Here is a 17,195-nt window from a genome sequence, read left to right as displayed (position 1 = left end):
GGATTTGACTAAAGGTGTCGCCTTCATTAATTTCTCATTTAAGATTGATAAGGACAAAGGCGTACTCAAGGTAAGGTAATTTAATTTTACAAGAGTGGTCCGATAATTAGTTCGAATGCTCAAAAACAACAAAACACTTTGGAGATATGATGATTTAGTTTCCAACATGGTCTCCTTATAAATCTATACACTTGGCCCAGCGATGCTTGGTTAACTTTGTTAATCTGACTGAAATATACATTTGCTCAAGGCCGGCAAAATAGATATCTTGGCGTTGATGATTTCTTCATTTGACTTTATGCTCAATAATTAACCTTATTAAGTTGCAAAACAAAACGAAATCAAACACTTCAGCAGATTGAGGTGGATGAGATAGTAATTTTACCAAGAAGACTGACTTGCGAGGCTGGAAAATAATTCAGATAATTCAGAAGCATTCTCATGAAGTGATTTGGAAATAAAAGGCTGCCATTGTAGCCTTAAATACAAATGGAATAGTGTGTATCATATTGATTTCTCGGTACTGAAATTCCTGACAAAAATGCAATAAAAGAGAAATTGAAGTATCTCTTCGTAGGAGGAGAATATTTTGAAAAATCTACCAATCTACAAACAGTAAAACATCTATAATTATTTTTTTGATAGAATTCTACCAACTGTGTCAGTAATGCTGGTGACATATCTGAGTGTTTCAAAGCTTCTCTATGTGGTTCCACTGCAATGTTCGGACTCGGCTTGGCATTGAGTTTAACATGGAATCGGTCAGCACTCAATGATAAGAGAAAAGTTCACCACTGTAGTATCACAATGGACTGAATAGTCTAAGTGAGCCTGATATATCGGGCTGCCACCTAACCTAACCTACCAACTGTGTCAACCCTGGTACAGAACTCGAAGTGTGCACATTTTTGATAAAATTTGCAAATTTTCAACTATTTTGTACGAAATTAGAATGTAGCAAAATTGTAAGCTTCATTTGTGTATACACAGAAACAAGAGGTTTCTTTTCTGAGGAACGAAATTTCGACAACCAAAGTTCTCTTTTGACGCTAAATTGTTTTCTTTTAACCCTGTAAAGTCATCGTTATTTTTTGTATACTAACGTCATCCTTCGTCATTTTGACTACGGCTTATTTTAAGATACTATAATTTGCATCGTGAGCAAAAATGCAAACAAAAATTGAATCTATATTCTAATTCAATTTGTTTTTAATTTGTTTAAAACAAAATGTCATCAAATTGTTGAATAAATAAAACAAAAATTAATCATTTGCCAATCAACTCAAATGCATTTTAAATTGAAAATGAACTTACGCGTCGTCATTTTGACAATGGATGTCTAGGTTTAAAGCGAATAAAAAATATGAGAAACAATCGTTGAATCGCTTCGGGTTTAGTTGCTCTAAAAGTAAATACATAATAAGAAAGGCGGATGTCCCATCAAATCGATGTTTTAAATACATTTGTTCGAGGCGATGTGTGGCGGCGGTTGGTTTTCCTGATTACTTGGAAGACAAGTGGCAAACAAATGGTTGTGTACCACTCAAAATTGGCTGTTCTGCGTTGTCTAGTGGTACCAGTTTGGCCAGTTTTTCCCAAAACAAAAATTGCTGGGAAGTGCAACGTGCGTGAACAATTTTTTGGAATTTGACTCATGTTGAAATACGCATACAGTCAACTGCTATTTGGACCGTTCGCCAAGAGCCTTGTTTTGAGCGACTAACAAATTGTGTGGGATCCAATTTTTTTACGGTCAAATGTTCATGCTATATTGAATGTGTGCTGGTCCCACTAATACCTAAGGTTCTCTCAATCTCACGATAGGTAACATGACAATCTTGCAATATCAGTTGGCGCATCAATGGTTTCCGGAACAACAACTGATTTTGGACGACCTTCACAAAATTTGTTTTGGAATGAACTATGACCTCGATAAACACAGATCCTTGGCGGAGCTTCTTCGCCAAATATTGATGCACTAATATTCATCGATGCACTGTTGTTCCGTTAATCCACGTCAAAAGTTGTAAGAACTAAACGTACGAAAATGTTCACAACACAAATAGCGCTCGTATGTCAAAACGTTCTCACTATGTATAACCTCAAAAATGTCAAGCTTTACGATACAGCTGTCAGTTGACAGATGGCAACATTAGGGTTACCCAATCTTGAAATATAAAGGGAACCCTCATATTTGCACCTCAGCTGGTCCTTTGACCAGACTCAATGAAAACGATGGGAAAGCGGCCATCGACTGTGCTTCCTCCTCTTATTCGATGTCGTTGCGTCAAATTAATGTATCTTGGAAAACATTTTTTTCGGAATTTAAATTGCTGGATAAGTTAGTAGCCCTAAAAAAATAATTAACCCACCAGGAAAGAACCCAGCAAAAAAGAGCTTCCAAAAAAGTAGTTTGGATCCCCAATCTATGATCCGGAATTAGTGCAAACTTGGATCATCTCCAATGGATTTTACACGGGCTTGTCATAGGACGGAAGTACTCCCTTTTTGGATCCTTAGCATTGCTTTAGAAGTTGTGCCCTGGAAGTTAATTTGAATGAAGAAATTTAAAAAGCGAAAAACAATTTTTTCAACCAATTTCACTTTTTTTCAACCTATTATTTCCCTATTATCTAATTTTTACAATTTGAAAAACTTTTTCGCTCCGACCAGGGGTTGAACCTGGGTTTGCTGGCACCATAACAGAACGCCTTAGCATACTCAGCCACAAACGCCACTGAAATAAAGCGTCGAAAGATCAATTCAAATGTCAATTCAAATACGAGACCAAGGAATAACATTCTAATTGATTCTCGAGAAGTTATTTATTAGTATGAACGAATAAATAAGAAACGCAGGTTCAAATCTCACCAGCGGCAATTTTTTATCAAATATTTTTCTAAAAAAAATATTTTTTTATGTTATGCATAGTTTTTATTTTTTATTTTCGGCATATATTTTCGTATAAATATATTTTTTCCATTAAAAATCAAAAAAAAAAAAATTAAAAATTCTCATAATTTGCAAAACCTTCTCAAAAGAACTTCAATGGAAGCGAAAAAGTCAAAGGGCATAGGTTCAAATCCCAGCGTAGATGAAATTATTTTTTTTTTATAATTTTTTTACTTTTTTATTTTATCTTATTTTCTATTTTTTTTTTATTAGTTTTCAATTTTTTTTTTTTAATTTAATTGTCCAAAATTTGCACTTAAAATAGCCTGATTGCGTTCTTTCTAATACTTGTCCACAAGGACTGCATCGGAAGTAGAAAAAAAATCATTGGGGGATCCCACGATGCGCTTTAGAAGAAATGTTTGTGGACTTGTCCAAAAGGACTGCATCGGAAATTGAAAAAACTCGATGGGGGATTCTGGGATGGGCCTTAAAAGAAATATTTGTGGAACAACTTCCAATTTTTTTTGCTAGGAAATTTTAACTGAACTTTATTACAAACGCCGATGTCTCACCGATTTGACAAAAATAAGTAAAGATTAGACATAATTATTTTTTCCCTTTGAGAGAAAATTTCGTAGTTTGAAGCAAAAATTTCGAGTTCGTACGAAGTCAAAATGTTTCTTGTTGGTTCACTGGGTTTTGAGTGTTAACAGGTTGGCTGATAAGTTCCCGGTCTGACACACAGATGGTGTCACTAGTATTTAATGCATATTCATTTTATATAGTACCAACCTTCAAATGATTCGTGTCAAAATTTGACGTCTGTAAGTCAATTAGGTTGTGAAATAGAGCGTCTTTTGTGAAGCAACTTTTTTTATTATGAATAAAATGAAAAAAAAGTAATTTCGTGTTTTGATAAAATACTGTTTTCTGAAGGGAAAAAATACGGTGGAAGCAAAAACTTGGCTTGATAATGAGTTTCCGGACTCTGCCCCAGGGAAATCAACAATAATTGATTGGTATGCAAAATTCAAGCGTGGTGAAATGAGCACGGAGGACGTTGAACGCAGTGGTTACCGACGAAAACATCAAAAAAATCCACAAAATGATTTTGAATGACCGTAAAATGAAGTTGATCGAGATAGCAGAGGCCTTAAAGATATAAAAGGAACGTGTTGGTCATATCATTCATCAATATTTGGATATGCGGAAGCTGTGTGCAAAATGGGAGCCGCGCGAGCTCAAATTTGACCAAAAACAACAACGTGTTGATGATTCTGAGCGGTAATAGTTTTTCCGTCGATATGTGACAATGAATGAAAGATGGCTCCATCACTACACTCCTGAGTCCAATCGCTGAGTGGACAGCGACCGGTAAACCGTCTCCGAAGCGTGGAAAGACTCAAAAGTCCGCTGGCAAAGTAATGGCCTCTGTTTTTTGGGATGCGCATGGAATAATTTTTATCGATTATCTTGAGAAGGGAAAAACCATCAACAGTGACTATTATATGGCGTTATTGGAGCGTTTGAAGGTCGAAATCGCGGCAAAACGGCCCCATATGAAGAAGAAAAAAGTGTTGTTCCACCAAGACAACGCACCGTGCCACAAGTCATTGAGAACGATGGCAAAAATTCATGAATTGGGCTTCGAATTGCTTCCCCACCCACCGTATTCTCCAGATCTGGCCCCCAGCGACTTTTTCTTGTTCGTGGACCTCAAAAGTATGCTCGCAGGGAAAAAATTTGGCTGCAATGAAGAGGTCATCGCCGAAACTGAGGCCTATTTTGAGGCAAAACCGAAGGAGTACTACCTTCACTATAGTACTCCTTCACTATAGTACTCCTTCAAAAAATTGGAAGGTCGTTATAATCGTTGTATCGCTCTTGAAGGGAACTATGTTGAATAATAAAAACGAATTTTGACAAAAACAAATGTGTTTTTCTTTGTTAGACCGGGGACTTATCAGCCAACTTGTTATGTTATAAAAAGATTTCACAAATATAAGCGACTTTTTTTGAAAATGAGACTTTTTCAAAATATGCAATGGTAACACTGGTGATGGTATTCCTTCTCTGGATGCCCTATGCGGTGCTTGGGCTCCCAAACATATTTTCAACCACCAAATACGATGAAGATGCAACACAAACAACTTTCTCTTTTAATAACCTCAGATGCAAATGCATGATCATAATTCCTATCCTGTATTTAAAAAGTGGCATATTCGACAAACATGTATCACAATAACATAAAACCTCATACACATTACACTTTTAAAATCCACTTTGACTAGATTTCAACTGTCATTTGCCTCATAAAGAAGATATTTCCAATCCACTGTTTGTAAATTTCGAGCCTAATGTAAATGGGCTATGAACCAAAATGGAAAGTTTGAAGGTCATTTAAATGCTTATTATCATCAAAATCATCCCTGGGTAAAAATTCTGCTCACGAAGACAAAAATATATGCGATAATTAAATAGGCATCAAATGTCTTAGGTGTTAGCTTCTTTCTCTGCGTGTACATAGTTCAAATAATAAAAAAAAATAAAAAAGGTAAATATTTACACCCACAACACTATAAAATCATTTCATTTATTTATGCAAAGGACAACAATACCGTAGAGAACGTGCCCATGCTATTCACCATAGCATTGCTTCAAAGCAAAGCTGGTGTGAACATTTTTCGGACTATTACCATAGTAGTCATAAATATTACATGAACTTTGGTATTGATTTCTTGAATATTAAAATATTTTTACCATTATCAATGTTATAATGCTACCTTTATTTTTATGAACGTGCGTCAGATACATGCATTCCAAGTTCAGTATTTACATTTATTTTATTTCTTGTGTATAAGTGTTTTTGTTTGCTACAATGAAGAATATGGAAGTTGTATTTCTGCCTACATTTAAGAATGATCTAACACTACGTTCTTACTACAGATGGGAATACGAGTGTGATGGAAATTTCACACATGATGGAGTGGAGTACTAACGTACTAATAACTCTCAATGACTAATATCAATTAGGAGGCGAGGAGGTTAAAACGATCTGAATTCAAGAAATACCGCATATATAAATTAGGAGAATTAATTTGTTTGAGTAAGCTCGATCTATCTTAATCCTCTAATGCCCCAATTTTTTTGCTAGCTGATTAAGTTTTCAATGTTAACGACACGAAAGCAAGAAAACTAAACAAGAAAAATTTATACGGTAAAATGCAGTATATGCTGCAAAGCCTCTAGAACAGTTTTAACTAAGTTATCTTTTTATTTTACCCATTTTTGTTCTCTTAAGGTGTGTTTTACTAAAACCTTCCTTATTAAATGTAGACCGCCTAAAGGCTGGCTTGGGCATTAGAGGGTTAATAATGCAATGCTTAAAATCATACTTCACTATTTTGAGATTAGCTTATATTTTCCTCCCCAGTAATAAAAACAACATGTCCGATTCGAAAGATTTTCTCTTTATACACGCAAAGAAAAAAAAACGTTTGGAAAACGTGTACCGACAACGTTTTTCTTTTGTTAGAGTTTTTATTTTTGAATTTCTTCGAAAATTTTATACTTTTATCACCAAAAAAATGCGTTTGTTACAAAATTTTTATTTTTTCAATAAAAAAAAATATATTTTTGAACCAATTTCGTTTATATCAAGCACTGTTCTTTTCTGACTTTAAATCTTTAGTAAGACACATTTTACAGTTCATAGTAAAAATTTAATATAGTAATATTTAATGTTGAATAGCTTTCGAACATATCTGGAATATATGTAAAAAAAAAAAAAAAAAAAAAAAACTTTTTGGAGTTAGGTCGAAGCAGGTCTCGAAACTACGACCCTTGCAAGGCGGACGTAGAAACCACTGCTCCACGGTGGCCAACTAAATGTTTGTTTCTGTTAAATAAAGTTTGTTTAATCGGCTCGTGGGCGCCGCAAGCTATGCTATATTAATATAACTTATATGGATAGTTATCTATTGATGACAATAACAGCTACGTAGCTCGGTGGATAATGTGCTGGCTTACAAATTGCGTGGTCCGCGGTTCGATTCTCCGTGCAAGCGTAAGGTAAAATTTTAAAAATTTATAAAATCGTATAATTTCTTCTACATACATTGTTTGTATTACATAAAAAGGTGCTAAGAACTAAGAAACCTTGTGGAAGTGAGAAAAATATGAGCGAAAATGCAATTAGCCAGAAATGATTGTTTTTTGAGTTAGTCTTTATGAAATTGTTTTTACATCCTGGAAAAGAGTAAACGTTTATCACAAACAGTATATACTTTTCTTCAAAAATAAACTTCATTACAGCGAAAAGTAAATTAGAAACGAACTTTGTTTGTATGCACCCGATGTCTTTGGAAGCTGTAATTTTAAATTAAAGCACTGCCGGTCTTTTGGGAGAAAGTTTGTTTCATCAAAGCCACTCGAAATTCTTAACATTAAATTAATGGCCTGTAATGTCCATAACTGATAGACCATTTATAAATCGATGTTTCACCATTTTTTTAAACAAAAATCGTAACTGTCCAGCTAATCCTGTCATATGTTGTAAATAGGACGGGCGGAATTTTAAATAACAGCTAATTTAAAATTCCGCCCGTCCTATTTTTTTGGCAGTTTATGTTTGTTTTATATATCCGACACATTACATTTTTAACCTCTAAATATTCTATCTGATTAGTCCGACATTTTGATTTTATTATTATTTTTTTTTTATGTAAATTTATTTTTTATAAAAGACCAATACCAGGATTTTAGTTCTAAAACTTCTGGAAGCTTAATTATTTTTTGAAATTTTGTGTTTTTATAAATACATATATGTGTATTGTTGTTATCTACCCATATATTGATGTGGTCTCTATATAGTCTTGCGTCGTATTTTAATTTATTGGCCTGAAATAAAAATGTAGAGTTCGTTACATCCCAAAAATGCTGAGGTTTGTCGTCGAGTCATATCAACATTTAAAATTAGAGTTCTTTTGGACATATAAATACATATGGCCACCGTGGTGCAATGGTTACCTTGCCCGCCTTGCATACACAAGGTCGTGGGTTCGATTCCTGCTACGACCGAGCACCAAAAAGTTTTTCAGCGGTGGACTATCCCACCTCAGTAATGCTGGTGACATTTCTGAGGGTTTCAAAGCTTCTCTAAGTGGTTTCACTGGAATGTGGAACGCCGTTCGGACTCGGCCATAAAAAGGAGGTCCCTTGTCATTGAGCTTAACATGGAATCGGGCAGCACTCAGTGATAAGAGAGAAGTTCACCACTGTGGTATCACAATGGACTTAATAGTCTAAGTGAGCCTGATACATCGGGCTGCCACATAACCTAACCTAACCTACATATGGCAAAATAGAATACTTATATCGGTCTATTTTTGTAACCTTAAAAATACAATTAAAATGAGGTACACCACCTCGAGTCGACTCCGGAGTCGGAATCGAGGCTAAAAAGAAATGCTGGAGCCGGAGTCCAGCAAAATTGACTCGACTCCACAGCCTTGCCATAAAGTATATATATATTCTGGGTCGTGGTGAAATTCTGAGTCGATCTAAGCATGTCCGTCCGTCTGTTGAAATCACGCTAACTTCCGAACGAAACAAGCTATCGACTTGAAACTTGGCACAAGTAGTTGTTATTGATGTAGGTCGGATGGTATTGTTAATGGGCCATATCGGTTCACTTTTACGTATAACCCCCATATAAACGGAACCCCAGATTTGGTTTGCGGAACCTCTAAGAGAAGCATATTTCATCCGATCTGGCTGAAATTTGGTAAATGGTATTTGTATATGATATCTAACAACCTTGCAAAAATTTGTCCACATCGGTCCATAATTATATATAGCCCCCATATAAACCGATCCCCAGATTTGGCTTGCGGAGCCTCTAAGAGAAGCATATTTCATCCGATCCGGCTTAAATTTGGTACGTGGTGTTGCTATATGGTCTCTAACAACCAACCAAAAATTGGTCCACATCGGTCTATAATTATATATAGCCCCCATATAAACCGATCCCCCGATTTGACCTCCGGAGCCTCTTGGAGGAGCAAAATTCATCAGATCCGGTTGAAATTTGGTGCGAGGTGTTAGTATAGGGTCTCTAACAACCATGTCAGAATTGGTCCATAACGGTTTATAATTATATATAGCCTCCATATAAACCGATCCCCAGATTTGACCTCCACAGCCTCTTGAAGGAGCCAAATTCATTCAATCCTGTTAAAATTTGGTACAATGCGCTAGTATATGACCATTACCAACCATGCCAAAATTGGTCCGTATCGATCTATAGTTATATTTGGCCCACACATAAACCGATCCCCAATCACAGAAACATCACGATTGCCACTCGAGCCAAAAATAATCTACCAAAATTTTATTGCCATAGAAAATGTTGTCAAAACTTTATATTTCAATAGAAAATTTTGTCAGAATTTTATTTCTATAGAAAATTTTGTCAAAATGTTATTTCTATAGAAGCTTTGAGGTGGGATAATCCACCGCTGAAAAACTTTTTGGTGTTCGGTCGAAGCAGGAATCGAACCCACGACTTTGGGCATGCAAGGCGGGCATGCTGACCATTGCACCACGGTGGCTCCCAATTCTGGCTCTATAATTACCGCACAAAAGTTCATATCGGTTCCTAATTATTTCTTCCCTATATATACCGGTCAAGAACTGAATATATACGTATTTAATAGACCTTTCTTTTGTCTAATATATATCCCGCATGGACTAACTTACAATTTAGAAGATGATGTTAAGAAGTTTTAAGATGCCTTGCCATCGGCCGCAACCCAAGTAATTCAATTGTGGATGACCGTCTTCAGTAGAAGTTTCTACGCAATCCATGGAGGAGGGTAAATAAGATTCGGCCTGGCCAAACATACGCCCGTATATACTTGTTTTCAGTTTGTTTCCTCAAACAAAATTTTCTTTCATATAATGCTGCCCATTTTTCATTCGAATCACTTAACTATAAGGACAACGCGACTTCAAAAAAAAAAACAAAAAAAACTTTATATCAGTAAAATGCGCCTTTTATGGTAAGCAAAATTCGCATTCGTATTTTAAGGACATGAAGTCTTTGGCCTAACAACAATAGTTTTTTCAGTGAACATGTTCTATTTCATACTCTTACAAAAGTTGGGTGGACTAAACCAAGGAATATCGCGTTTTCCTACGCAGATGGACGAACGGATCTACTTCTTTCGAATTGGAATTATGTGAAACTATTGTTTGGTTTTTTTAATATATGTTTTATCCGATTTATTTTAAAAACTTTTAAAATCGATTTAGTTCACAATAGACAAAAGGTAGAGATTTGTATGGAAACGCATAAAAATGCAAATGATACATCAAACACACCACACTCAAAAACTCAATCAAAGTCTTTCACAACAAGAGATATCTTATCTCGAGTATGCTGTCTATATAGAAATGTAAATAAATAATATCGATTGTTGTACGTATTTACATATTCTGATGTAAATCTCAAAGTGAATACTATGGTAAGTCCTTTCTACAAAGAGTTGTCTCACTAGAAATGCTTAAATTTGGAACAATTGCATATTTTTAGGATGTAAATGTCAAATAAAAAGAAATGAAACTTTATTTGATTTTAATAAAATTTAGAAAACAAAAAAAATTCTGGAAAATAATTATATGTACACTGAAAAATATATTGACCTTATGATTATGCAAGTTAACTTGTAGTATACGCAAATTTCTTTAAATTAAAAATAAAAAAATAAAAACATATTTTAAATTAATAAATAGTTTATAATCATTGCTTTTGCATTTTTAAATTAAATTTAGAACGCGGTTATTGAAATTTTCCACAGCTTAATGAAATCTTAATTTGTTAAGTATGTCTCAAACATTTTATGAACTAAACGTGAGTATAAAGTTCAATGGCCGTACATATAAGTTCAATATGAACTAAAACAAATGAAAATTTTCGTACGATTCCCAAAAATAGTAAGAATGAACTGCTGTATGGTTAAAATGGTCATGATTTGTCGCCAATGATTTTCTTCTTTACTTTTAGTTAATTTTTTCTTCTATGAGATGATGTACAACAGGGCATTAAAATTTCCTGGTTTTAACAACGCTTTGTGGAAATCTCAAAATGTGGAGTAAAATGTAGTTCAATTTTCGTGCGCGGTACTTCATTCTTCCTATAAAACAGTTCACTTTTTTCGGTGCAGGATATAATAATAAAGTCACCTCAAACTCCAATTTGCACATCAAATCTGTCGAAACCTCCCATTTGAAATCGACCAGACGTGAAATTACTCCATGGGTGAATGGGAATCTTATGAAACTCTTTGCATTAAAGGAAAGGCTTTTGAAAGCGCGAAGAAGACATCCTGAGAATGTGGACATATCTGAAAGTTTAAAATCTATAAGTAAAACTATTAGAAAGGCTTACAAGCAATCCATGAATGTTTTTTATGCAGAAAATCTGCGAGATATTGGAAATGAACCAGCGAAATGTTGGAGATTTCTAAATGAAAGTCTAGGAAGAGGTAAAAAGAAGACATTGTGCTTAATAGATGCTGATGGGAATAAAATACCTGAGGGAGCCCATATGGCGAGACTATACAATGAATATTTTTTGCAATCTGTGCGAGACTTGAAATCGAAAATTGTATGTTTACCTGGCGACCATTTTAATAGTTTAGGGACTCTTAATACTTCTTCTCGTCGTCTAAATTTTAGTACTGCTACTAATAACGATGTAGAGCGCGTCATCTTCAGTTTAAAGAAAGGGAAATGTCCTGGTTTTGACGGAATTAGTTCTGATTTAGTTTTGAGATATTCTCATATGATTATACCTCATTTAACTCGAATATTCAACGACATTGTGATTAGTGGGACCTATCCCAATGTACTGAAAATCCATAAAGTGATGCCGATCCCGAAGAAAATTAATGCTTGCACAGTGGACTGTTATATGTCAATAGCTGTTTTATCGACATTTAATAATATCTTCGAGAGACTATTGTATAACCAAATATCTAAATATTTGGAAGGTAATGAACTACTAAGTGATTTCCAATATGGGTTCAGGAAAGGATGTGGGACGGAAGAAGCTGCAGTAAATGTGGTGAATTCGATATGTGATAAATTAGATGGTGGGAATAAAGGTGTAGTGGGAATCTTCTATGACTTTTCCAAGGCTTTTGATCTAGTTGACCACAATATTTTAATTGAAAAACTTAAGTATTATGGCATCAGAGGTAGCACTTTATACTTGCTCCGACATTACTTGCAAAATCGTAGACAATATGTCTCCATAGGAGACTACAAGAGTGAAGTCGGTGTTGTGGAACACGGTGTTCCACAGGGAAGTGTACTGGGACCACTATTATTTAGAATATATTTGAATGATATTGTGAACCTCGAATTGGACGGCACGATATTTTTGTATGCTGATGATATTTGCGTCTTATATGGTTATAGATTTGAACAAGCTGTTAAGGTATTGATTGAACGCGATGCAGCTTTGATTTCTGAGTTTGCCAGGGTCAACAAATTGTATCTCATCTCCGGTAAGACTAAGGTTATACGTTTTCAACCTCGCGTTAATCGTAGTACTTCTTTTTCTGTACGTATAGAAGGAGTAGAAGTAACTGAGGTACCAAGTTTAAAGTATCTGGGGATTTACCTTCAATGTAACTTGAATTGGGACGAGCATGTCGCATATTTGAGGGGGAAATGCGCACAGGCCATTGGTTTCTTATTTAAGTTTAAAAACTGGTTTAGCTTTGACACGAAAATGCTAATATATAGGGCACTGATACAAAGTCATCTGAACTATTTGATTATTTTGTATGGACACGGGAAAAGTGAGGAATTGAAATCCCTATTCAGATTGCAGAGCAAGGCTTTGAAAATTGTAGCTGACTTGCCCATCATGTGTTCTACACTTGATCTATATAAAAATAGATTTTCTTCGATATTGCCAATATATGGTTTATATAGAATGCAACTTTTGACTTATGTTTACAAATGCTTACATCATATAGGACACCATACTGTAACGTTTGGAGTAAATCAAAGTTCTTTTAATACAAGAAACAACAGTAATTTAAGATTAGCCAGATGTCGCCTTGAAACGACGAAGCAGAGGGTTGAATATATGGGAAGTAAAGCGTATAATAGTTTGCCGAATAATTTGAAAAATATTAGTACGATTTCTTTATTTAAAAGGTTAATTAAAATGCACCTAAATGATAGTATAGATGAAATTCTGCCATAATTTGTTTATAACTACATAACTTTTATTATATATTTCATACATTAACTTCCTAAAATAATGTATTTACCTAGTTTTTGCATATCCATTTTATGTTAATATTCAAGACTTATGTTATTTATTGAGCTTTGAATTTACCTTTGCCAACTAGCCTCAACAAGGTCTATAAGACGCTGAGGCATCTATATCTTGTATATACCATAAAGCTGTTACTTAAAAAGAAAAATAAGTGTGTTTTCATTATTTTAAGTATACACATATTGAGATCATCTTAATGTCCACTTTTCAAAATAATTGAGTTTTCAGTATTTAAGGCATACACAAATATACCTCTATTTCAAATGCAGTCAGTATTAGTTGGAATTCAAATATTACTTTAATTGAACAGAAACCACTCAGCAATAAAAACAGCTTTTTAGAAAACACGCATTCAACCATTCAAGCATTAAATTTCTTTTGAAAAGTGGTGTGAATATAATCATACAGTCACCTTAAATTCCAGCTTTGAAATCAAATAATATTTAATGATGATATAATGATTTCATATTCTCAAATACAATCGGAATTACTTTGAATTCAAATATTACAATAATTGAATAGAAATCACTCAGTTAATGCCAGCAAAAAACAAACGGCTTATTGAAAAGCATAGCCTACTTTTAGGAGCCATGAAATGACTAAAGCATTCAACCATTCAAGCATTAAATTTCTTTTGAAAATTTCATTCCTCAGCTAATGTAGTTCACTTTTCTTTTTCGTTTTATATACTTCTCCCACTCACTCTCTCTTTCTCTTACTTCAATAATGTTTGTTGTGTTTACCTTTTAACAATAATTTCCATAATTTCTTGCGATTTTTCAATTTAACTTGATTTGATTTTCTTTCATGATTTCTACATTGCCTTGTGGGAGTTACTGCTGATGGCGGAGACGATGATGACGTTTCCATTCCGAATTCTTTGATTTGCTGATAGTCTCGGTGTTTTACCACGGTGGCATGATATGAGCCGACAGTAATATGCGTTATTTTACTTCGATGATGTAAGGACAACCGATGATGTTTTTGCCTTGCAAAGGTATTATTATGTTGATCCTTACAGCTTTGACGATGGTTTTCTTTGGGCAAAAGTTTATGCTGTTGCCACAACATTTTTGTGTTTGGGAAATTTAATGTTAAAACCAGGGATAAATGCAAATCTCGCTCAGAAATTATTTTTTTTAATTAAAAAAAAATACACAGATTTGTATTATTTTTCTTATTTCATTCCTTGTTTAATCGCGCCTACGATAAATTTTTATTACAAATCGAACTCGTTTTTTAGTTATTTCCAATACCGTCACAATATATATCCGCGGTGCTACATTTTAATATTCGAACGTTTATTAAAGAACTGAAAACGAAAACAACAACAAAATCGTATCGTGATGAAAAATAACTCAAGTGCAACAGCCATGAAAATAGTTAAAAAATGATTGCCCAAAGAATGTCAATGGAAAATGGACAACAAGAAGAAACAATGAAAATTAAGCATTGCAATGGTCAGCCGGTGGGTGACAGCAACAATTTCCACAAATGGCTTCCATTTCCATGCACAGGGTTTTTTTTTACTTTTTCCAAATAATAGGGAAATGGGAAATTTTCCGATATCTCTAGGAAGAAAAACCATTTGCAATAATGTGTATTGAAATTCGAATAAGAGAGAAAGGAAATACAAATAGAACTTGCATTTATTTGCTAGCAAAATCCATCTGAAAATAAATTTCAGCTATTCAGGAAATCTCTTTAATGTTTAGTTAAAATAATATAGCATACCCTTAGGAGCTTTTGAAGGCAATGACATATATTTAGTTAGTATTTATTTTGTATTCCGAAATTCTCAATATTTCAAATTTCTGCAGTTCCTAAAAATTACAGCTCTGTATTGATTCTGAACTGGCTCCATAGTAAAGCTTAATAATTTGTGTATTAGTTAGGGAAGTGAGTTTGAAGCATTAGTTAGCATGTCCGCTTTGCATACAAAGAGTCAGGGGTTCAAAGTTTAAGTGAGTCTGAAATAACGGTTGGTTGTTATATCAAACTAACAGAGATAAATAAATGGTACACTTCCTCTCTATGAAACAAAAATCATAGCGCACTTTAGTACCAATTTTACCGAAATAAAAATAATTTTCGATTGGAATAAAACCATTTAGTACATCTCTGTATTATTCAAAAGTTACTTTATTTTACCAAGACTATACTATTTTATCCAGTGCTCGAATTTTGCTCAAAAATGCCCTGAAAAAACATAAAAACACATGAAGCTTGGCACTTTTTAAAAAGAGCGGGTCGACATGACAACTACGCTCACAAGCGACAATGAAATGAGAAATGAAACTCGTAGAACTTGTCTATAAAATGAGGATTGTTTTGAATTTTGTATACATAACTGAGATGCCATATTTTAAATTTTAAACATTTTTCTAGGGAAACGATTGGAAATAAAAATATGTGTGGATAGCAAAATATGAAAGTATGTGAAAAAGTTTAACAAAATTCAGCATAACCCCCATATTCATGGCACTTACATATAAAATTTACAAAAGCTTTAAAATAAAGGAAATTAACAGAAAATTTGCCTGCAATATTGCCGTACAAAAGTGGATATTGAATTTTCATACCGTGGACATATTTTATTTCTTTTATATTTTTGCAATAAAAACAAATGAATTAAAAACATACATAGTGGCTTACTATCGTGATTTTATATTTACATACAAAATGTTTACAAACACAATTAAAAAACAATTAAAAAACAAGTGAGTAAAGTAGAAAGTCGGACGGGGCCTAAACCACTCCTACTGGATTAGTAAACTTAAGCATTTTTGGGGTATCTTTGGTATAGGTTTTGGAGATTTCCATATTAAGGAACATAAAGGGAGGTACATGTTTATGGGAGTCGCGTCAGAATCTGAGCAGAAATGTCTAATATTAGGAGCTATAGTTTATTTTGCATGGCCAAATTTGGGAAAATCGAGCGATGCATATAACAGGTTGGCTGATAAGTCCCCGGTCTAACAAAGAAAAACACATTTTTTTTTCAAAATTCGTTTTAATTATTCAACATAGTTCCCTTCAAGAGCCATACAACGATTATAGCGACCTTCCAATTTTTTGATACCATTTTGGTAGTACTCCTTCGGTTTTGCCTCAAAATAGGCCTCAGTTTCGGCGATCACCACTTAGGTTAGGTTAGGTTAGGTTAGGTGGCAGCCCGATGTATCAGGCTCACTTAGACTATTCAGTCCATTGTGATTCCACATTGGTGAACTTCTCTCGTATCACTGAGTGCTGCCCGATTCCATGTTAAGCTCAATGACAAGGGACCTCCTTTTTATAGCCGAGTCCGAACGGCGTTCCACATTGCAGTGAAACCACTTTTAGAAGTTTTAAAACCCTCAGAAATGTCACCAGCATTACTGAGGTGGGATAATCCACCGCTGAAAAACTTTTTGGTGTTCGGTCGAAGCAGGAATCGAACCCACGACCTTGTGTAGGCCAGGCGGGCATGCTAACCATTGCACCACGGTGGCTCCCGGCGATCACCACTTCATTGCAGCCAAATTTTTTCCCTGCGAGCATCCTTTTGAGGTCTGAGAACAAGAAAAAGTCGCTGGAGAATACGGTGGGTGGGGAAGCAATTCGAAGCCCAATTCATTAATTTTTGCCATCGTTCTCACTGACTTGTGGCACGGTGCGTTGTTTTGGTGGAACAACACTTTTTTGTTCTTCTTCATATGGGGCCGTTTCGCCGCGATTTCGACCTTCAAAAGCTCCAATAACGCCATATAATAGTCACCGTTGATGGTTTTTCCCTTCTCAAGATAATCGATAAAAATTATTCCATGCGCATCCCAAAAAACAGAGACCATTACTTTGCCAGCGGACTTTTGAGTCTTTCCACGCTGCGGAGACGGTTCACCGGTCGCTGTCCACTCAGCCGACTGTCGATTGGACTCAGGAGTGTAGTGATGGAGCCATC

At 34.7% G+C, this 17,195-nt stretch overlaps 1 protein-coding gene across 1 annotated transcript in view; it reads right to left on the bottom strand.

The window, feature by feature from the left end:
- Nucleotides 1-14,338, bottom strand: part of LOC142236606 (uncharacterized) — a 747,498-nt gene extending 733,160 nt beyond the window's left edge. The window contains exon 1 of the mRNA XM_075307833.1: nucleotides 13,996-14,338. Within this exon, the coding sequence (XP_075163948.1) occupies nucleotides 13,996-14,323 (328 nt within the window). The 5' untranslated portion in view covers nucleotides 14,324-14,338. The remainder of the gene's footprint in view (nucleotides 1-13,995) is intronic.
- Between the last annotated feature and the right edge of the window lie 2,857 nt (nucleotides 14,339-17,195).

The sequence above is a fragment of the Haematobia irritans genome, chromosome 4, assembly GCF_050003625.1.
Source record: "Haematobia irritans isolate KBUSLIRL chromosome 4, ASM5000362v1, whole genome shotgun sequence".
Taxonomy (NCBI): domain Eukaryota; kingdom Metazoa; phylum Arthropoda; class Insecta; order Diptera; family Muscidae; genus Haematobia; species Haematobia irritans.
Note: the sequence above shows the minus strand (reverse complement) of the source record. Positions and strands in the feature narration are given on the sequence as shown.